This window comes from Podarcis vaucheri, assembly GCF_965113315.1.
Source record: "Podarcis vaucheri genome assembly, chromosome: 13".
NCBI classification, from domain to species: Eukaryota; Metazoa; Chordata; class Lepidosauria; order Squamata; family Lacertidae; genus Podarcis; species Podarcis vaucheri.
This window is the reverse complement of record NC_138751.1, coordinates 21,112,094-21,135,206: the sequence shown is the minus strand read 5'-3', so window position 1 is coordinate 21,135,206 and position 23,113 is coordinate 21,112,094. Positions and strand designations below refer to the sequence as shown.

At 49.3% G+C, this 23,113-nt stretch overlaps 1 protein-coding gene and 1 long non-coding RNA gene across 4 annotated transcripts; one reads left to right on the top strand and one right to left on the bottom strand.

Annotated features, from left to right (window-relative positions):
• The first annotated feature begins 939 nt into the window (after positions 1-939).
• On the top strand, positions 940-3,536 carry LOC309517735. Its single transcript, XR_014213247.1, has 2 exons — positions 940-1,618; positions 1,652-3,536. It is a non-coding gene; the product is annotated as an uncharacterized lncRNA (long non-coding RNA).
• Positions 3,051-22,909, bottom strand: PRMT1 (protein arginine methyltransferase 1). 3 transcript variants are annotated; one of them, XM_082197056.1, is made up of 12 exons: positions 22,755-22,799; positions 19,288-19,345; positions 18,011-18,054; positions 14,197-14,298; positions 13,908-14,063; positions 13,265-13,328; positions 12,658-12,800; positions 11,519-11,606; positions 10,746-10,861; positions 9,081-9,231; positions 6,942-7,063; positions 3,051-4,003 (listed from the first exon to the last, which is right to left on the bottom strand). In XM_082197056.1, the coding sequence occupies exons 1-12, from the start codon at positions 22,782-22,784 to the stop codon at positions 3,920-3,922; spliced, it is 1,158 nt and encodes a 385-aa protein (XP_082053182.1). In that variant the 5' UTR covers positions 22,785-22,799; the 3' UTR covers positions 3,051-3,919. The 3 variants fall into 3 exon arrangements, with proteins under 3 accessions (XP_082053182.1, XP_082053183.1, XP_082053184.1); XM_082197057.1 differs by lacking the exon at positions 18,011-18,054 and having other exon boundaries at positions 19,292-19,345; positions 22,755-22,839; XM_082197058.1 differs by lacking the exons at positions 18,011-18,054; positions 19,288-19,345 and having other exon boundaries at positions 22,755-22,909.
• Between the last annotated feature and the right edge of the window lie 204 nt (positions 22,910-23,113).

The window sequence follows — 23,113 nt, the reverse complement described above, 5'->3', positions numbered from 1 at the left end:
CAAGAAGGCCCCAGAGATTACAGGAGCCAAGATTTACAGGCCCCAGGAACATATTACACACCCCTTCTTCTTGTGCTGTTCAAGGAGTTACAGATGCTTTACCCAGGGTCTGTGTTCCTTTTTCGGAGAGGCACAGCAGTCTGTGGTGTCTTTAGGATATATAGTTTATTTAAACATATATGCAAACTGTGGCTACTGTGAACCCATGTTGATTTCACAGAATTATGGATGTATGGCACATAACTGATTTCATTGGACTTCACGCATGCTAACTAAAGGATTAGCAGGGACCCAGATACCACCTCCAAGGAAATTGGCTTTGACGCCACCAAATCTCAAACAAATTTTGGTCTCTTGAATGTATGGACCGCACTTTAGGGCAGGCGGTAGCTCAGAACTTGCCGGTGTGACAGCCAAGGCTGCCAGTGTGCCTGCGAGTACCTGTTACAACACCTGCAAAAGGGATCAGTGACACAAGAAGCTGTTTGCCTGCCTGCCTGATGGCCTCAAAAACCGACACAAGAAGCTGTTTGCTGTTCCTGCTCAGTTTGTGTTTGCACCGACATGGCCTTTCCTCTGCCCGCGTTTCGTTGGCTGCAAGAACTGGGCACCGGCCCTCGCCTCCATTTTGTTCCCGTCTCTTAAATGTGGCAGCCATTTTGTGTTCTCCCCATAACCATTTTGTGACTGCTGCCCACTGGTCCACAATGGTTGGCAACCACCAGATTAGCTGAAGCCTAGTTAGATAAGTGATGCCTATTGAACAGGAATTAGTACTGGAAGTAGGCACAGGTAAAACGTCCATTTATATAAATTAGCATGGCCACACATAAACCTTCCAGAGCTTTCAGAATCCGCTTTTAGTGGTGCAGAAGTTAAGGTCATGACCAGGGGTCAGCAACCTTTTTCAGACCTTGGGGGGGGGGGGCGGACTATATTTTGAAGGGAAAAAGAAAATGAATTCCTATGCCCTATAAATAACCCAGAGATGCATTTTAAATAAAAGCACACATTCTAGTCATGTAAAAACACACTGATTCCTGGACCGTCTGCGGGGCGGATTGAGAAGGCGATTGGGCCACATCCGGCCCCCAGGCCATAGTTTGCCTATCCATGCTCAAGACCACCAAAGCCAATTCAGTGTTTAGGTTAGAATCTCTAGGAGCAAGGGCTTCATGTGTCATTCAGGTTTCCAGATTCAATGATGCACAAAAGCAAAGTATCACTGAAACTGCTGATGCCGCCAGAGTTCTGAGGCTTGTTCTAGGCCTGGGCGATATATTATTAATATATCATCCAGGAGCAGTATGAGGCGCAGACTGCGATGTCTCGTTCACCAAGCTGGTGAAACAGCCGCTTCCGAGTCCCTTTACTAGCGACTTCCTCCAGCGAGTGTTTGTGAAACCATCATCCCATTCTGCCCTCATAGTGCACAGAGGGAGAAAAAATCTGCATCAGCGCTGATACAGCTTGTTCCTCCCTCTGCATCTTTTGCTCAGCTGAGTGCAGTTGCTGCTCCCCTCTGAGCAGTTAAAGGATCCCCCAGCCTAGCGCTGGCTTCCACACAAGTGGGGGGAGCACCAAGGATGGTGGCTCTGCTGGTGATGGGCTGAAATTTGTGGCAATTTCACCTGTTGCCTTGAAGACTGAGGCCAATGCAGCTTGTTTTTGAACCTGCCTAGGCACCAGAGTTGAGGATAGGCCCAGTCTACCAGCCTGCCTTTACTAGACTCAAAACAGGAAGCTAGATTAGGCTAGACTTTGTTACAGGCAGAGGTCTAAGCATTGTCTTGCTTAGCTAATCATTTTACTTTGAAATGCCAGAGAATAAATGTGGTACCTCCTGCATGCAAATTATGAGTGCAAGAAGTTCCCTTATACAAAGTCAAACCATTGGCAATATCTAGTGCTGTACTGTCCACACGGACTGGCCATGCTTCTCAGAGAGTCCTTCCCGGCCCTGTACTTGGAGATGCCAGGTACCTCCTGGAAGAAGCACTCTAGCACTAAGATATGAAGCCACCTGCCAGTTCATAATTCCCTCCAGGTCCAAATTACAGCCTTCTTTGCAGCTGGAACTGCCTTCCTCAAAAAGGGGAACACAGCATGGTTCAGCATCACCTCAGTGATGTTTCACGTAGAGCAGATCTCTGTAAAGCACTCCTTAACAGCTTTGATCAAAGTTATACCCTAGGGAAGTCTCCACGGCCCCTTCTGTTCAGCCTCCTTCACACCCCTGCCAGAGACCCATAGAACAAAAAAACCATGTGCCTACATTGGTCATAAGAAAATCTGGTTTTGTTAATACCTTCGTTACACCAGTCATTCCCAGCAGTGTGCACACTATTTTGTGATCTTTTGATGGGCCTAATAAAAGTACTGTCCTTTTGTGAATTTGAGGTGAGGGAGACATTCCTGTGTCCAGCTCTTCTGGCACTTGTTTTGGTCCCTGCATCCAAGGCGCAGTGTCGGCTCCCAACCACAGGATCAGCATTCGTCACCTGATCCAAATTCTTCCCCTCCATCTTAAAATCAAGGAATAGCTGGGCATGCAGTTAACCTTCTTGATAATCTAGGCTCCCCACTTAAAACAGGTTTGTAACAAGAATCTGAAGACACTGCTGGTGCAATTGGGTCTGAGAACAATCCACTTGCCGGCCCCATTGGCTTCGGTACCTGGCAGTGGGAACAAGGGGCCTTGTTCTCCATCTCCAGTAACATGTCTTGAGATGGCTCTGTAGAGACCACCACTGTATCTGTAACTAGTCCACAGCCACAGTGTTACGGAACAAAAGGATGTCTTCCTCAATAACCTCATTTTTGTGTGTGTGGCTGTAAATTCTGCCTTGTGAGGTTTGACAGCTGGTTTGAGAGTCCCACACCTTACATTGTACTTCTGTTCTTCTGCCCACACGTTTGTTGGGGTTTGTTTGATTTGGGGGGGGGGGACAAGCAGTGAGGCTAGGCCCAAGGAACGGGCCCCTCTCTAAATGCAACCCATCAGGCAGGCAGGCAGGCAGGCAAGCAATATGTTTGAGTAAAAGAAGAGGTGGTTTCAACTTCTTTATTATTATTTTTTCCCTCATGAATGTAACCATATAAAAACCATAAGTTATGAAACAGTCACACGATGTCAGCTTTCGAAGGGGCAAGGGATTTAAAAAAGAAAAGAAAAACCCCACACAACTCCCTCCCACAGATCCGAACAGGGAATTGTTAAGGGGGGGGGAGTACAAAACCGTCAGTGGGGAAAAAAACTTAACACTCACAAAATGGAGATGCCTTTTCCACCCACACCCCTCCACGTGCCCTCTTGATAAAAACCTGTTGGGAACCCTCTCCCCCATTTGGGCACTGGATAGAAGTGTGTACCCTTCAAAAAAACTGAGCAGCGTTTACACTGGAGCAGAGGGTATTGCAGGAGCAGTTACTCCAGAAAACAGGGCAAGAGGAGGGACGAGGATCCTGGGCAACACAGTTTGGCAGGTGATACCAACAATGATTTAACTAACCAAAAAAAAAAAAAATTTATTATTTTTAAAAAAGAAATTCATGATGGAAGTCTGCTGTCGGCACTCGGGCCTCAGAACAAACGGACGGATGGACAAACCACCTGTGTCTTCAGTTGTGCTAACAGCCTTGGCTCCTGGCCTGGAGGAGGGGAGGTTGGTTGCGGGTGGGGAAGGAGATTTGAAAATGAGGGGCAACAGGGTTGAGGGGGGGTCTTGGCTATTTCCCCCTAGCCTCTAATACTGACCCTCCCCTTGCTGGCCCAGAGTCACAGCAACAAGGAACTACACAATGAAATGAATTAGTGAGACACCAACTTAAACAGGACGACAGGGAGGGTTAGCTCTGGGTTGCAAGGTCAGTTGGAGGAGGAGGAGGAGAAAAAAAAATCTGGCAAGGGGTGGCTGGGCTAACGCATCCGGTAATCCGTTGAGCAAGACAGCTCACACAACTGGCCCTTGAAGTCCAGGTCGATGGTGAAGTCCAGGTCTCGCTGCACATGGGAGGAGAGAAAGGAAAGGGGTGCAGTTGTCACAAAGTGTTTTTTCCAAGATACACTCCCTTGGAACAAACTTCACATAACCTCCGTGCCCCCAGGGCATGGCTTGCCCTCTTTACCTCCTAAGTACAGTGCTGGAAATGTAGCTAACTCCTTTCAACATCTCAACACCTGAGGGTGCTCCCTGGCCACAACAGATGTGTTTACCAAGTCACACAAATGGAGCACTCACAACCACATTGAAAGCAGGTGTGCCCAAGCTTTGGAACCTCTCGACAACCCTGCGTGCCACTTCCTTGCCCCATGTCCCCCCCCCCCATACTGCACCCGTCTCTTGATGCCACTGGATGGTAGGGCCGGGTGATGTAGCGTCCAAAACCAGTTATAAGTCCATATTGTAATAGCGCTTTCATAATTTTTGGCCTGGCAATATATTGCGAACTGTGTGTGTGTGTGCATGTGCTATGCAAAAATCACAATGCGGGGAAAACCGTGAAGCCAGCAAATGCCTCTACTAAGCTCCATCCTTATTTCAGATATTGTGATATATCAGTATATCATGATGTTTAGCTGGCGATATATCACAATGTTGAAAACCAGATGTCGCCCAGTCCTACTGGATGGCTTCCTGCACCAAATGCCTCAAAAAGGAAAGGTTAGAGAGCTGAGTGCCGAGTTGGCTGGGAAGAATGTGACTTTCTGAAGTCAATGAGCAACTATGGCCCAGACTGGGTGAGCTGGCCAGAGTGGCCCAGGCATGGAAGAATGCATTGCTGCCAATGTGCCAAATTTAAAGGCCTCTTTCATTATTCAGAGCCCTAAGCAACTTAAAGGGACACGGGTGGCACTGTGGGTTAAACCACAGAGCCTAGGACTTGCCGATCAGAAGGTCGGCGGTTCGAATCCCGCGATGGGGTGAGCTCCCGTTGCTCGGTCCCTGCTCCTGCTAACCTAGCAGTTCGAAAGCACGTCAAAGTGCAAGTAGATAAATAGGTACCGTTCCAGCGGGAAGGTAAACGGCACTTCTGTGCGTTGCTCTGGTTTGCCAGAGGCAGCTTAGTCCCATGACCCGGAAGCTGTACGCCGGCTCCCTCGGCCAATAAAGCAAGATGAGCGCCGCAACCCCAGAGTTGGCCACAACTGGACCTAATGGTCAGGGGTCCCTTTACCTTTACCTAAGCAACTTAGGGCAAGCTTACTCCGTGTGTCTCGCTGACCAACCAGAGAAGCATTTTGAATGATGATTCATGGTGCCCACTAGGAGCAGGGCATTTAGCAATATTAAGCGAGCATCATCAATGCTTCGTTTTGGATGAGGGGTGGGAACCTATAACCTTCCAGATGTCACTGGACCTCAACTCCCATAATCCCTGACCATTTGCCATGCTAACTGGGACCGATGGGAGTTGGAGTCGAACAACATCTCTAAGGGCACAGGCACCTCGCCTGTTTAAAAAAGGCCTTCACTCAGGCTTCCCATGATGGGCGACTCAGCCACGTGCTCTCTGTGTGTTTCTGATGTGTTTTCAGTTTCTTCCCTATGACTGAGAATCTATTGTTATTCATTGAGTAGTAGTATAAACACAAAATACTAACGCCTCCTCAAAATTGTAAACGCTAGTTTGTCAAAGTTCTAAAACGTTCACTTGTGTTTATCTTATTCAAGCTTTGTGCAACTGAAGGAATTTAAAACTGAGTTGAGAAGGAAGAGACAGGGCTGGGGAGAGGGAGCTAGACTGTTTAAGCAGCATGGGCAGACACATAAATGAGGGAGGGAGAAAGTCTGCTGGCAGAGGCTCCCATGGAGAGATTTATTGAGATCAACTTCCAGCCTGGATTATGCCGGGAAGCAACAGAATTCCTAGGCTTGGCAGCCACCCAGTCCTCGTGAGTCATAAAAATGCTGGGGTAATAAAGGGCTGGCCCAGATTAAGAACATATTGTCTCCCATCAAATATAGTCAATTCACCAGTTACTTCAGTTTAATGCACTTTTAAAGTCCTTGAAATCCCCCCCTCTCTCTCTCACACACACACACACGGAAGGGAAGGGGGAGAGAGAGAGAGAGAGAGAGAGAGAGTGAGTGAGAGTGAGTGAGAGAGAGTACCTATAAATACAGGGACTTAAGAGGAAGATACAGAAGTGTCTGTTTGCAACTTGAGCCTTCCCTTTACTACCTCTGCATCACTGAATACATTTCTGTTCTTTAACAGTGTGCAATTACAGGAGGCGGCCATTTTTTGCAAGTTCAACTGTTGCACAACTGCCAACATTTTGGACCTGGAAGAGGGCAAAATGGGGCGGGATGGACTTAGGTACGCTTCGCCGACGCACATGGGGCCCAGCGATGGAACCCCTGCACAAATGGGTCACTGCCTGTGGTACAAAGGGTATTGTCTCAACACAGTGGCTGTTACCAAATGAACAAGACAAAACAACTCTTGACAAGTTATGTGGTGCATTTCCCTGTGTGTGCATGCATGTATATACGTGGATGTGCACATGTACACACACAGATACAGCTGGGGTTGATTTTTAACTGAATATGTGGGACCAGCCTCAAAATATTGCCATGAATCCTCACCCGCCTAAATGGAGTAGCTCCTTTTCCTCCAGCCAACCATTCCACTTCCCACCCTCAGGTTTTTTGTTACTCCTTTTCCAACTGACCTTCCCCACTCCATCGCTAACTCAGCCTGCACTGGACTGGTTTCTGGAGTTTCCTCCCTCCCCAGCCCTCCCTAATAATTTTTTGCTTCGTTTCCTTAAAGTATTTTGCAAACAGACACGCAGTTACTTCTCCCCCTTATTTCTCAGTGGCCCCCATTTGCGCTGTTTTCAGCTCACCACCCTTGTTTGCCATTAGAGGAAGTGATGCTGCCAGTGTCTCCAGGGGCATATATAGGGTTAAGAACCAAAGTCCTCGACTCACATTGTTCTTGGCATTCGGCTTCATGCCAATGGTGCCAAATATCTCCTCTCCCGTCTTCACTGTTAGGTAGTCCTCCATGTAAAAGACTGTCTGCTTCCAATGGGTGTAGGGAGATTCGGGACCTGGGGAGCAACAGCCATGTGAGGTCAGTGTGCCGGAGGGTGCAGGGTGGGGAGATAGAACAGACATAGCGAAAGAGACATAGGCCCTACACATACTGTCCCCTATAGTTTGCTTGGGTTTAGTACAGTGGTACCCCGCAAGACGAATGCCTCGCAAGACGGAAAACCCGCAAGACGAAAGGGTTTTCCGTTTGCGAGTTGCTTCGCAAGACGAATTTCCCTATGGGCTTGCATCGCAAGACGAAAGCCCATAGGGAAATGCTGGCGGTCGGGAGCAAAGACTTTCGCCCACAGCCGGCCTTCAGAAGAGGACCTCTTCTGAAGGCCGGCGGGGGGCAAAAGTCTTTGCTCCCCCCCGCCTGCCTCCCCCCCGCCTGCCCCGGGCGATCTTAAAATGCTGGCGGGCGGGAACGAAGCGTTCGCTGCCGACCCCCAGCATTTTAAAATCTCCCCGTGTCCTGGGAAGATTTTAAAATGCTGGGGGTGGGGAGCGAAGCGCTGCAGACCCCCAGCATTTTAAAATCTCCCCGTGTCCTGGGAAGATTTTAAAATGCTGGGGGTCGGCAGCGCTTCGCTCCCCACCCCCAGCATTTTAAAACGCTGTTCCGAAGTGGGGCGGGAACACCTGGCCCCGCCGCCCCACTTCGGAAAGCTCTTCCAAAGTGGGGAGGGGGGCGGGGACACCTGGCCCCGCCGCCCCACTTCGGAAAGCTCTTCCGAAGTGGGGAGGGGGGTCGGGAACACCTGGCCCCGCCGCCCCACTTCGGAAAGCTCTTCCGAAGTGGGGAGGGGGGTCGGGAACACCTGGCCCCGCCGCCCCACTTCGGAAAGCTCTTCCGAAGTGGGGAGGGGGGTCGGGGACACCTGGCCCCGCCGCCCCACTTCGGAAAGCTCTTCCGAAGTGGGGAGGGGGGTCGGGAACACCTGGCCCCGCCGCCCCACTTCGGAAAGCTCTTCCGAAGTGGGGAGGGGGGTCGGGAACACCTGGCCCCGCCGCTCCACTTCGGAAAGCTCTTCCGAAGTGGGGAGGGGGGTCGGGAACACCTGGCCCCGCCGCCCCACTTCGGAAAGCTCTTCCGAAGTGGGGAGGGGGGTCGGGAACACCTGGCCCCACCGCCCCACTTCGGAAAGCTCTTCCGAAGTGGGGAGGGGGGTCGGGAACACCTGGCCCCGCCGCCCCACTTCGGAAAGCTGTTCCGAAGTGGGGCGGGGGGCGGGAACACCTTCTGAAGGCGGGCAGGGGGCGAAAGTCTTTGTCCCCCCCGCCTGCCTTCCCAGGGGCTTTTAAATCGCCCCGGACAGCGGAGAAGTCCTCCGCTGTCCGGAGCGATTTTAAAATGCCGCCCGCCAGCATTTTAAGATAGCCCCGCACAGGGTTTTTTTAAATGCTGGGGGTGGGAAGAAAAGCCCTTGTCCCCCCCCCCCAGCCTTCAGAAGAGGTCCGGGGACAGATTGTCCCCGGACCTGGTCTGAAGGTGGTTTCCCTAGGAACGCATTAATTGATTTTCAATGCATTCCTATGGGAAACCGTGCATCGCAAGACGAAAAAACCGCAAGACGAAGAGAATTGCGGAACGAATTAATTTCGTCTTGCGAGGCACCACTGTATACTTTTAGCTGTACTCTTAGCTCAGGTACTTATTTTCCAAAAGAACTGAACCTTCCTCCTTGACTTCAAGCTTCCCCCCAACTGTGCTTTATAAGCTCCCACTTGGCAAAAGCTACAAGAATTTCTAGGCTGGGAGGAAAGCCCAGCCTCATAAACTACTAGCTCCTGGCTTCAACTGAGCTCCTTGCTTGCCAGCAACAGCACATTCTTCCCAGAAGTACAGGCTAAAAGTAGTCTGTTAACCAGCTAGTTCTTAAAAGCAGATTTTTAGACAGCCAAAAGTTCCACTGCCCGTTAAGATGCAGCCACCAAGTCCCACCCTGCTTCAAGTATACTCAGAAGGCAGAACCAGACCACCAGCCCGCCCGCTCCCCTGCTAACTCCTCAAGCCAAGGCCGTGCCCCTTACTGGTGGAGAATCCAGTGCGCTTGTGGCAACGAGTGAATTCTATGTTGAAATAGGCGACCAGGGCATGGATGTAGTCATTGCGCTTCACTTGGAGGCAGAAGGGTGATGTGAAGGTGAGATCTTCCACCTTCACTGTGTAGATATCCACCTCCTGCCAACCGTGGGTGACAAGGAGAGAAAGAAAGAAAATAAAGAGAAGGCATGAGAAGCAGTAAGAAATGGGGTCAAGAACATACTAAATAATCCTCGCCTTTTACTAACCCAACACTACAAATTAAAAGCTAATCATTCCGTTTAAGAAGCAAACTTCTGTGCCCCTGTGCCAATCAAATTAGGGCCACCTATAAACAAAGCGGAAAGTCCATCATATTGGGGAATTTTGAAGCAAGCGGAAATACAGACATTAAAAAAACAGAGTTAAGGGAGGACTGCACTTTACTCATTGTTTATGTGTGTTTGGTCAGCTCTGGCCTTTGAGCTGGCTGTGAGAGGCTTGACAGATTCTCTCCCACTTCTCTGAGGAGAGACCTTTCTCACTGGCCTCCAACAGCCTTACAAGACAGGCTCTGCAACATTTTGCTGTCAATTCCTTTTGTGACGCTGTTTCTCCATCCATCCATTTCCTCCCACCAGAACAACAAGGCTGCAACCTCTTGCCTGCAGACTCCATTAGTGGGCCATCTGCTCCACGTTCGTAACAATAAACTAGTAGTTGTGTTACAATGAGGGTGAGTGCAGGTGCTTTGCCAAAAAAAGGAGCAAGCAGGAAAGCTGAACTACCAACAGCAACGGCAGGCAAAAACAGCCTGCAGCGCCACACACCGCAGCTAAACACTCACACCACTTATCCAGATGTGGACTGCAAACCCCAGGGACTGGCACCATGTTTCCCCTCAAGTTTTGCATATCACCATTGCTCCGTGCTTATCCATCTGAAGTTATGAAAGCCAGAGTTTCATTCCACCTAGTGAGCCGTGAAGAGTTTTGAAGAGGCAGCAGCAACACAGGCAATAAGGGGAGGAAGTGAAGCACCCAAAACCTTCAGGTTCCTTTTGTTATGCGTTATGCCCTCTAGAAAAGCACACTGGCCTGGAAACAAGAGCACAACCAGTGGACAAACTGCCTTTCGCAGGAGACATGGTTCTCAGCAGCAGCCATGGAGGCCCCTGGGCAGAAGGGCAACATGTCTCATTGTGTGGTACCAGAGGCGAACTGCTCCGGAAGCTGTACTTGCGCCATCTTGGCACTCAAAATGAACCTTCAAGGAGCTCATGTATGTTTATATATGCCTGCTTTGATCCACTAATTGGCTTAACTTTCATGGTGCCCTTATCTGGATGAACTGGGATGCTGGGCTCAAAAGCCCAGAAGAGGAACTTTGTATTGTCTTGGGTATCTGCTACCTGCAGCCCTGGCCAGGTGGCTGACGTCACCTGCCATAGTGTATAAAGAATGTATGCATTTGTCGCTGGGTGAGGACAGTCTCCCAGCGGACAAGCCCTCTCCTTGTCGTGGAGCCTACTTGCTGTAGCGTCTGTCCCATGTCTGTAAGGGCAAGGGGACCTGACAGACTGCTCACTCCGGCATTTGGCACTCTTCCTGGGAACTCCTGCATCTCACAAACTCCTAGCAGCTTAGCCCTAGCTCGGGGCTGTGACACTGTACCTTGATGAGGCAAGCATTGGTGACCAATTGCTTCGGGTCAACAACATCCACCAGGGGCTCCTTGATCGCCACATCTTTGATGCAGGACATGTCAAAGCCATAGACATTCTCCCACCCTGCGGCAAGAGACACAGGTTGGAGGTGAAGTCAGATCCTGGAAGGCCGTAACAATCCACCACACAGAGGGGCACAGCATTGAGAAACAGACCAAACTCCCCCCCACCCATGGGCTAGTCTAAGTGTTTTAAAACTGTGAACCTTCAGGGAGCTATTTTGTAAGACATATCTCTAGCACCCCCCACCCTGCTTCTCACCGCAGAACCCCTGGACATTGCAGAAGGTTCTAGGACAAGTTTGTGAGTGCGCAGACAAACGGCTGACTGGGGCCCAATAGGCCTGGTGGCACCCCTAGATAACCAAGGGTTGACCCAAGAACACACTCCACTCCCCTATGCTGCTGTGGAATGTACCCCAGGGCGCAGGAAGCCATAGCTTTGAACTTGCTGCCTTTTGGGGAAGCTTGTTTCCAATTATTCATCTTCTCTTGGAGAATCTACCAATCCCCGGAGGACTGTGTGAAAGCCACTGGGCTGGGCCACCTTACAAGCGGAGAGAAATACTTGCTCCAAACCAAGCTAGAAGGTACAGCTTGCCTTCAGTTATAGCACCCAGCCACCGACACCTGCACTTGTCACCCTTGTCTTCTTTGTTAGGGGAGCTCTTGAGCCCGGCCTTGTTCCCTGCAAACCACTGTGGTGCCGCCTGCTACTTACAGTGGATCTTGTAATCTTTGTACTGCCGGTCTTCAATAGCTGTGATGTACAGTGTAGCACGGTCTGGAAATATGAGTCCATCGGGGGTCTGGGACAAAAAAGAAATAAGTTAAGGAAGTTGTTACAACTCACTTCAGCCCTATAGTGCCCATAAATTTTCTCTGCCGAGAGAAACTGATTCCTTGTGCTTAACTACTAGATGAATGTGTGTGAGCTTCAATCCAAACACCATCCTGATTTGAATTATGGCAAAGTGGCCTGGATTCAATTTACATACTGCAGAGCTTTAGACTTCAAGCAGCTGTTAGAAAAATGCAACTATAATTAAAAGTCATGCTTTGCTGCTAAGCTTCAAGTCACACATTCACACTCCAAGTTATTACAGTATAGAACTTAAAGTTTAACTTTTCCTATGGCCTTCCTGAGGGCTGATCCTAGACTGGGGCAGTACCATGCACTATTCACACATACAAAACTTGCTTCTAGAGCTACCATGGAAGAATGTGTCCCAAATGTGTTTCCACACCTCAGACCATCCCAATAGGAAGTGGCTCTAAATCCCCACTGGGGCCATTTTGCCCCTTGATGTGGTTTCGTTTCCTCTGATTCTTAAAAGCTGTTTGAGCATAATGCCCTTCTAACTAGGGAACATAGTCTAATTCAGTACCTGGTTGCTCTTATGACTGAGGGCCAGTGACAAAACCTGCCCTCTGTGAAGCAGAGTCCCCACAAGGAACAGCTCTTGGCTCCAAAACAGAGGACCTGGGAAGCTGCACAAGGCATGACAGTCCCATTGTCAAAGGAGATGACACCATATTGAAAGTCTGGTTACTCTTGTTGTCCAGCTGATCAGATTTGTGAACCTGGGATATTAATAAACAGCCGTCCCAAATTTGCACCCTCCACAGGTTTTGGATCACAACCTCCAAAATATTTGGTGGGCAACAGCTTGGAGGAGCTGACTATCTCAACTGCTCTTTCAGGCAAGAGAGCAACAGAAACCGTTCTGCCCCTACGTGTCTAAGGTTGTAGGGGGGAAGATGCTGGTGCACTCAGTTATCAGAACATCATGAGATTTGAAAGTGTGAGTATGGGCCCAGGAATAGCAGACACAGCAACAGGGCAGGACAGAGACTCACCAGCCACTTATCCCGGGCGTAGATGACAGTGTTGAGCATGGACTCGTAGAAGAGGCAGTAGCCCATCCACTCACTGATGATAATGTCCACCTTCTCCACGGGCAGCTCCACCTCTTCCACTTTGCCCTTGATGATGGACACCACTTCACCAGAGAAACAAAACAAGAATGTAAGGGCTGCACTGGAAGGAGGTGCAAGCCAGCTGCAGCAATGGGATTTCCTCATATTAACAGATGTTGGTCAATAGATGTTAAACGGGGGCTCTTGCAAGAATATGACGCTCCCCAAGCAAAGAATTAACAAACAAAGTGCCTGGGAGAGTTACAACAGCAACGGATCTCTGCCCGATGGGAGCTTACAGCCTAGCATTCAGCACAGATGAAGAAGGTAGAAGCAAAGTAAGGCAGGGGGAAAGGGTGTGTGTTAAAATTTAGTTCCTTGTATTCATGCTTAGTTTTAGTCGGGGAGAAGGACTAAAAGATGATGGAGGTTTCAACAATTGATTTGAAGGAAGGAAAAGACAGGCAGCAGCAAACAGGTTGATACAGGTGCATGATATTGCAGATGTTTAAAGGGCAAGGGAGAATATAAAACAAAATTAACTCACCATGATCGAGTTTGTTGGCTTTGACAATTTTGACAGCATAGTCAGAGATACTGGAGCATTCAATCTGTTAAGAGTGTAGTACCAAAAGGAGAGAAAGGATATTCACATATGTTCGTACAGCACACAAAAAGTAAAAATAGTTCTCCTTTCTTGCCTCGCTCACCCAGGAAAGAATCTTATTCATGACCTCTACCCTCCACTAAATGTTGCTTCAATTCAGTACATCACGACCTCAACACTCTTTGGGGCCAGGTTTTACTGCAAACTAAAGAGGTAAATAATGTTTCTAGTCCTCATGGCTGTGCAGCAAGACCTAGCAAACAAAAGGGCAGGAATGTCCAGTCTCTCCTCCAACATCAGCTTTCTCCTGAGGTCCTGCTACCTTGTCCCACATTCCCAAATTCTGAAACAGAGTCAGGCTGGCAACACAAACACACTCTTAATAGGCATGGCTTGTTCCCACAACAGAATTTGGTTTTGTGGCTGGAGAATATAGTTCCTTCCCTACAAAATTCCAGACCCGTATGCTCACTCCACATAGCACCACAACAGATTTTATAGAACCTACCAGTGCTTGTGTTTTTATGTTTACCACCCCTCACGAAAGCAAAGGGACCAACCAGCCACTGGCCGCTTCACTCACCCCAATGACCCGCTTGGCACCAGCCTTGGCTGCGAACATGCAGAGGATTCCGGTCCCGCTGCCAACATCTAGGACCACTTTGTCTTTGAAGAGGTGCCGGTTGTGAAACATGGAGTTTCTGTAGGTCAGCGTGCGCACCTCATCTTTCAGCATTTCCTGGGGGCAGAAAGGCACATCAGTCAACTTTCACAAAATCCATCTACACAAACGCACCCCTTGGACAGGCAAGAATGGGTCCCTGCGCCAAGGAGGTGCTTTGTAACCCATGCCCCAGCCAACTCTCTGTCACCTCGTGGATCCCGAAGTGGGCGTAAGAATCAAAATAGTAATCCTTGGAGGTCATCTCCTCCGCCGTTGGCTTGCCGCTGCTTTCTGGCTGGGTGCACGAGACCTGGTGAAAGACAAGAGGCAGTTAAGGCGAAACAGGCCCATGCAGGCAGGATCTCTCAATATAACAAGTCCCCGTCCCCCCCACCCCAACCTCTTCATCATTCCCATCAGCTTTCATTCTTTTCGTCTTAAGATTCTTCAGCTGGCAGCAGGGTTGCAATGTTTATAGTTAATTAACAGGTTGGATAAATTCAAAACATTTTACAATAAAGGTGCCCCTGATTGATTTGGGCAGGGTTACAATGTTTATGGTCAATTAACTCGCTGGATCAATTAACAGGTTGGATAATTTCAAAACATTTTACTGTAAAGATGACACTGACTGAATTGGGCAGTTTTTTCTTTTTTAAAAAAGTCAGTACAACTACTTATAAAAATTCAGACTGGCAAGTGCTGTCTTAACAGGCATTACAGCCTATATGTAGGAGGAGGAATGCAGCCAGCATCTTCTCAGAAGAGGCAACAAACATGCATGAATGAGCTAAAAATAAATAGGCCTTTTTTTTTCTTTGAGACTATTCCTTTAATTCATTTGCACACCTATGCCAATTTAACCAATCACTCAATTAAAATTTCTTCAGTTGGGTGACTGCCTTTGGTAGCAGTATTGATAAACCAACTGCTTTATAGTGTCAATTGTTTCTAATCATCACATCTGCAAAAGTAATCCTGTTTCTGAAGGATGAATACATTGGGAGGGTTTTTCCAAGGGACCAACAGAGCCTTTTGGAAATATCTGCGACTGGCGTTCCTCTCTTCCCCATAAACTATATATTCCAATTATGTGACAGTTATTTTATTCTAAGAGCCAGGTGATATAGTCTTCAGAAGTAACATCTCACCCCAAACCCATATGAGTACCAGCCCACATGTGCTAATCATTTGTATATTAAAAAGCAAAGGGGGGAGGGAGAGACTAGCACTTAACAGCTTACTTGCAGACACATTTACTACAACTGACCTTTATAAGCCTGAATTTGCAAGCTGTAGGGTCAACAACTGGCAGCCCCCGGGACCAATCTGACCCTGCCAAGAAGGCTATTGGGGACACTGTAGTTGAAACAGCCTAGCTGGAGGTTAGTAACAGCAGGGAATTGATTTCTTTATTCAATTGCTCAATTAGGGTGCACATCCTATGCTACGCCAACGACAGGGAGTCAACTTCATATCTGTGCAGGGTCTAAATCCTGATACAGTATTTTACTGAAATGAGCCACAAATGCCCAACAAATATGTAAGACAGGGCTCTAATGTAGAGGACAGCAGCTCCTTAGGCAGTCTCAGGCCCATCCACCAACCACCAGAAATTCTGACACAATTCAGAGACTGAACCTCAAACCTTAAATACAAAATGCATGTGCCCCACAAAGGACCTATGGCCCATGCCACTCTGATCCCTTAACCTTTTGCTCTTCTGTTATCACCCCAATTACTAGGATGTAGATAAGCTCCTTCAGGAAGGGATCAAGGGTGCTTTAGGTATCTCGGTTTTGCTTAGAAAAATATGGAAAATCTATTGTGTACACTGATGGCACTGCAATACTCCTATTGGGATAGTAGCCCCATGTAAAACTAAATGCCAATAGCGGCTCTCTGTCAAAGTGAAGTTCTGACTTACAGCCCATCATTCTGCCTGCAATGGAAATTACATGGCTCTCCTTTCCAGCTCCACCTCAACATTAAGTCATTAGGGTAATGAAAGCTTAATTATCTTATTTCCATATGTAGCACACCCTCACACTTCCATGTGTCTTGGGTTCTCAGTGTTGCTGACAGGCTTTAGAATGGGGCCAAATATCAACCCTAAAGCATACCAGAATTATTTGAATTTGGGGGCCAATTACCAAAACTACTTCCCGGCCTGTATCAAGATCACACAGGTCTATTTTGCGTGTGTGCTCGCAGTGGATTAGCCCTGTCTTGAGAGATTACCAAAGCCTATTCTTGGATAAAGAGCTCATTTAGCTCAGATTACGCTGGGACTGGTTAACTTTGATTGCATTCATATTTTTTAAAAAAGAAGCACTGATGCACTTTCTGTGGTTTTGGCTTTTAATTGACAACCTCTGAGGAAAAACTTAAAATATTTCATGATCCTTTTAAGTAGACTGCTTCATTTAAAAACAGAATCCATTATAAGCTATTATTAGGACAAAGGGATGTTTATGTTCCCGCTGCGTCAACTAGAATTCTAGCCTGCCCCCATTAGGCAATGTGAGGTGAGAAAGCAGGGGACCACTTTTGCACCGCTGTTGCAACCACCAGATTTCAAGGTACCAGTCCTAACTTTCACTTCTCTAGGCTCCACATGGTTGAGGTCTCCTGCTCAAAACTGGACTGCACGAGGTCTGGCCTCAAATCATTCACAAGTTGCATTTCCAAGCATGTCACTCAGCGGGGGGTGGGGGTGTTTGAACCTGCCCCAAAACAGTCTTTGGAAGTAAATGCTGGAAGCCCCCACTGGATTCATACCTCCAAAGTCCCAAAGCTAGACTGCTGTGACACGCTAGGAAGTTTCCCCCATGGAGCAAAGAACAGAGGCTTGGTTGCAGGGCGGGTGGAGAACATAGGAACCTGCCTTCTACAGTCAGGCCATTGGTCCATCTTTCCCAATATCATCTGCAGTGACTGCCAACAGCTCTCCAAGGTTTCAAACAAGAAGTCTCTCCCAGTCCTGCCTGCTGATGCTGTGGACCGGTGTTCGAAATTCCCCAGACAATCTGCTGCAAGCCGCCTTGAGGATTACTGGGATTGAAAGGTAGGATATAAACCTCCTGAACAGATAAAATATAGGGCAGGTGGAAGTTTCTCTCCTTCCTGCCTGAATGAGGACAAGCTGCAGTTCTGTGGTCCAGCACATGCTTTACACAAAAAAGGTTCAATCCCCAGCATCTGGGCTGGGGTGGAAAAAAGACATCGCTGCGAAACCCTGGAGAGTCGTCATTTGTTAGCTTTGAGAGTTCTTAGCTAGAAGGACTAATGGCCTGATTTGGAATAAGGAAGCTTCCTCTTGCAAATCTGCCACCATGGCCTCTTCTATACCTGGGTCACTCTTTCTCCTTGACTCACCCCCCCAAAAAAATATTCCTTTAAAAATTAAGTCAAAATAAAATTGGTGTAAGCCACCTTAAATTTAGCAACCCACTGGCAGCTCCCATTCCATCTGCTAAAACACGGGTGGGAAAACTCTGGCCCTTCGGATGAATGCGGACTCCCAGCCCCCCAAGCTCTCAACCACTGGCCCTATGGGGTAGAGCTGATGGGAGACCAACAATATCCGGAGGGACCAAACGTTATTGTGGCACGTAATCCTGCGGACTAGAGGCCATGTCAAGTGCACCAAAAGTGGGCGGCAGTTCACAAAAGCTTCTGCCCACAATACACCTGTTGTTGTTTTACGGTGCCCCAATATCCTGTTCCTTGGATTTTTAGGAGTCAGCTCTGTGCAGGGATGGAAAGCACTTAAGTGTCAGGTTTGTGTGTGTCTCAGTGACAAACCATTGGGTTCTCCCCCCTTTGGGTCCACCACAGCACACCAATTCCACTTTGGTGACTGGAAAAAGTCTGGGAGAAATCCAGCAAGACTCTCTACTTCAGTCTACTTAGCTCCGCAATACCTATGGACCCAGATTCCACTCCCCCTTCCACTCTGGGGCCAATATTTTCACCCCAACCCAGGGGAAGGCTGGCAGGCTACCCCAGTGTAGGCCTACCTCCTGAGCTGCTCTACCCCCCACCTGCCCCCAGGAGTGAGGAGCTGCAATGAAAGTTAAGGAAACAGTGAGTCAAGACTCCCAAATGCAACCAGCTCCTTCACCCATGCCCCAGAGGTCCATATGCAGCCCTGCCCCACGTATCTCCATGCTCAACATACATTGCATGCCTGTTGGAAATGAACCAGCCTCTTTACACTTTGGATTTTAAAAAAAGGAAAAAGAAAGAATGGAGGGTGGGTGGGGAATTTGTAGTATGAACTCCTTCCCATAATCCACCCCCAGTTCCAACCCAAAAATAAGCTGCAGAATTTATTTGACCTGATTTTGGGATGGCATTGTATTACAATCGGGAAAGTGTGGATCGGGAAGAAAGGCTCGGAAAACACTAGAGGGACAATGGGTGTTTAGCGCATTGGAAGTAGGAGCCACAGGCAAAGACAAGCAGCCAGGCTGAGCACAGCTGTTCCATCTCTCTGACCAGCAATGAAATCCTCTTTTTTCTCACTCCCCCTCCCCCCAAAGAGGTTCCTGAACCTTCAACCTGAACGCCCCCTCACAATCTCCATTTTCGTTCTCTCTCTGAAAAGCAGAAACCCGGGTATTTGTATACCAAGCTACCCGTTTTCTTTCATTTGCAGCCATATATAATTATTTGGATCAAAAGTGGAGCAGGCTCCAGACTACGCGAGATCGCATTATCAGCAGATTTAACCGTCTGAAATAGAACAACTGTGACCTGGCTCCATAGCCTCAGTGTGGATTAGTAACACCCATTCCACAAAACATGTACGGTCAAGGGCCCCCACTCTTTTCTCTCCTGTGCCACTTAGCTTTCTGGACTGAGTGGGTACAGTAAAACAAGTCAAAATCACCAGCGAATATTAATGATGTGGTCCAAATGATGTACACAAGCAAGCCAGAATGGTAGGGATTAAAAACCAATTCTGCAGAAGGGGGGGGAGGGTGGCAAGTGGGCAGGAGAGAGGGGGGAGGCAGAATGTGGCTACATCTACAACTCATGGGAAATGAGATGGGTTATTCCTAGCAGCTCTGAAGAAGGGCAATACTTCTACGCCTCTTAAAAGCATGGGAGCAACTACAGAGGCATTGTTCTAGCAGAGGACAAGTGCAAGGTAGAGAAGAGGGTGACTGGGTGATGCACTGCCAAGCTGGCGACATAGCAAGGAAAATAGATTTTCTTTTGCCAGGGCTAGCGTGCCTCACCCACACCCAGGGCTGGGCACTAGTCTAGCCCTCGTGAACTCAAAGGATATTTACATCTTCTAGCGGTGTCTGCAGGCTCATCCCATTAGCCAGCGTGGTTACAAAATTCTAGGAGAGAGAGAGTAACAAGGGAAATAAGGTCAATTCAAAGCTCAACGGGAACTGAGCCGGAGACTGGGTCTAATTGACGATGGGGGTGGGGAGGGGGGGTCAGAAGACGTGGCAAAAAGGTGGTTGAGGACACAAAAACCAGACTGTGAGGGTGGCAGGGGTGTGTGTCAAAGGAATCTCCTGCTAAGTTTGCCACAGGTGGCTAAGAAGACTGGGTCTCCTTCCGGAGCCAGGTACTGGGTCTCAGGATCGCCATGGCAACAGAGGCAGATAGATGCAAGGAAGGGGAAGGTTGTCCTCAGTAGGGGTTCTCTTATGGTGTGAAGTGACAGGCACCCCACCTTCCAAATAATGCATGCACTCTATTATCAGCCACTATTATAACCGCAGCACATGGAACAAGGTCGCCACTGGTCCAAAAAAGCCCTCTTACAGGATTACCACAATCTCATGCCGTAAATAGAAAACAAAACCCATCTGAAATACCAATGAGGTTGCTATGCCAAGCTATTAAGGGCCCTGCCAAGCTTCTCTGTTAACACGCCTGTCCCAGAAAATTCAACAATAGCTCCCCCTCTGCCTCCTGCTCTCCCTGCTCCGCTCCCCTTGATGAAGGGCCAGGTCTGAGATCCAGGTGTTTTTGGACAACATCTCCACAAGGGACTAATAGGCAAAGATGCATAGACATGGCTAGAAATGGCCATGTATGGAGATGAAAAAGGAATGGCATACTGTTTGCATGGGCTCTTTTAAGATGTTGAGGTGGGGGGAATATTCATGACCGCCACTTGTCATTCAGCACTCCTGTTCAGGACCATTCCACTTAACACCCCCGCCATCCGGTTTCACTACTCTCAATAGTCATTGCAGATATGTCCATTCTTTTCAAAGCCCACAAACGCATAGGATCTACACTGCAAGCTGCCAAGCCAATCCAAGGGAATCATTTGCAGGAGCCTCTGCTCTAGTCTGGTGCTAGTTGCCCTGTGCCAGACTATATTGCTTCTCACTGGCTCAGAGGCACAGGCACCAGTGGAGAGGGCTGTAGCTCACTGAGAGCATCTGCCTTGTATGCAGAACGCCCAAAGGTTCAATCCCCAGCATCTCCAAGGACTAGGAAAGAGTCCCAGCCTGAAACCCTGAAGAACTGCTGCTAGCCAGTGTAGACAATATTGACCTAGATGGACTGGTGGTCTGACTCAGGAAGCTTCGTTATGTTCAGCGAAAAACTTTGAATGAATGTGGCAACTGTTTTGGGATGTGGTTGAGGGGCCGCTTTTAAGGGCACCCGACCTATGCAAATCAAAAGGCAAACTGCCTCCTTGTCTCCTAGTGAGGGAGGCGAGCTCTCCTTCCTTCTCCAAACTACGTAAGGCCTTGATCCCTTTTCAATAAGGACACATGGCAGGGAGCTGTGTGGGGAGTTCCCCACTGTCCCAACACTGAGTGCTCCTTTGTTCAAATGATCACCGCATGGTGAAATAGGCGGGAGACACACTAATTTCCTGTCTGAGGAAACCCCTCTCTGCTAAGGCAGGCACATATTCTTCCCCGCTTCCAGTCCCATACAGCTTCCTCTTACAACATTGCACAACCCCACATTTCAGTCTACCTTTCACTTCCAATCTGACTTTCATTCTTTCCCTCATCACAGCACCAGCCTTCCAAACTTAACCCCATCCTCTCAAGCCTATGGGTTGTTGTCCAAACTTCCCCTGTTATTTTCCTCCCCAATGAAGCTCCACATGCAAGGCCCCCAGGCTCACCCTAGCCCTATCTAAGTTCCGAGAGCTTTCCCTGACCACCTTTTCAACCCATAAGAAGCCCCCCAACGCACCCCTGGATTTCCCAGTATTACCAAACTCCCTTCAACTCCTCCTCTTTTATTTGCACCTCCTTGAACAAAGCAAAGCACAATAAGCGCTCTCTTCCTAAAATCAAATTTCACTGAAGATGCTTGCAGCTTCACAGACCCACATGTAACCCATATATGACAGGGGTGTCCTCCCAGGACACAGACAAACCCTCCATCAACAACAGCCCCCTGAATTGCCAGGGAACGAGCCACTTGGGAGTTTGGATCCAGCGCTTAAGGAAAGATTGGGGGGAAATCAGGAAGCAACAGACAGGCTGAGCATGCCGCTACCCCAGATAGGTTGGAGGCTGGGGGTAATGCTTGGGAAGACTTAGCAAATTTATTCGGGTGTGTTTTTTGGGGGGAGGAGAGTGCTTTTTCCTTCTGGAACAACTGGATTTGATTAAGTAGCAGTGGCCTGCTCAGTTGGGAAAAGGGGACCATTGTTAGATGAGAGTCAATGTGGGGGTTCCTTTTTGGTCCACGGTGGGGTTTAACACGAGCTCGCAGACCCCATTACAAGAGCAAGTCGATCGCCTGCGGGGCTAACAAGAATCCCAAGGGGGCTGGAAGTTCAATGGGCCGGATTCTCCTTGGACAAAGAGCTCGGTTACAGCAACGAATGGCCGGGGAGCGGGGCGGAGAGAAGTGTTACCTGGGGGGGGGGGGGAGGTGGGAAAAACTGGAAAGAGCGACCCAAGAGGGCCAAGGAGGGAGGGAGGCAGCCCGCCGGCGGGACCGAGCAAAACAATGCTTTTTTTTTTTAATTGGCTGTGCTGGGGGGTGTTGCAAAGAGGACTTTCCAAGGGTCGAGGCTTCTTCTACATGCATCGCGGGAGGCTGGCGGGGGGCGGAGCTCCACGGGCCTTCCCCCCCCCGGCCAAAGGAGGCGGGGTCCTATGGGGCAAGGCGTGCCATGCGGCTACCATGAGGAGCGCAGGCATGTTCAACGGGGAAGGGAATCGTGGGGGGGGGGGGAGTACCCATAACTTTATGGTGTGGGAAGTGGGATGAAAGAAGACGGATGCAGAGCGAAAAGGAAGGGAAAACCAAACGGGAGATCCTGTTCAATATCATTCATATTTCGGGGGGGGGGCGCACAACTGAATCTTTATTTTCACCCCATCTTCAGACGTATACACACTAACGCGGGTGTGAGTGGTGAATAAAACCATGGGGAGAGCCCCCCCCCATGAGCACAGGAGGAGGAAAGGGGGGCGATGGGCTTCTTCTCTAGGGCATCAAAAGGCTCCCAGAGGTGAGGAAGGGCAGGATTCAATGAGCAGAGGCAGAAGGGAAGGGGGAGATGAGGGGCTGAGGCGCTTGGGGGGCCGGGTCAGCGAGGCACCGCGGGGCCTTTCAAGAGAGTGGGGGGGGGGGCTCAATGGCAGGGGGTTGAAAGGGGTCTCAGGTGAGCAACTCCACCCGCCCCCAGGGAGCAAGGGGGGTATGGGGTACTAGAGGGGGCTGGGGCTGCCACTAGGTCTTTCCCCCTCCCCCGGCCGCCGCCTTTCTTTCTCCCGTCCACCCGCCCTCCCACACTCCCCTCACCTCCATGATGCAGTTTGCAGCCTCCGCCATCTTGTGAATGAGACACAGAAAGAGAGAAGCACTGGCTCGGCTCCCCCAGCCTTGCTGAGCGGAGGGGAGGGGACTGGGCAGCCCATTGGGCGGAGCCGTTGTCATTCAAGGCGCATGGGCGGGAAAGGAAATAAAGCCCGCCTCTGGATTTTCATAGGCTGACTGAGTCTCGGACGGTCAGAAGGAATAGCTGTCTATCAACCGACGCTCAATCCCCATTGGACCAACTCAGAGAGGCAGAGCAGCTTCTTGGTCGGTCGTTTGCGCGCGCGCGCGCTGAGCGCTCCCAGAGGCTAAAGATCCAAAGGAGCGGGAGGGGAAGTTGTCCG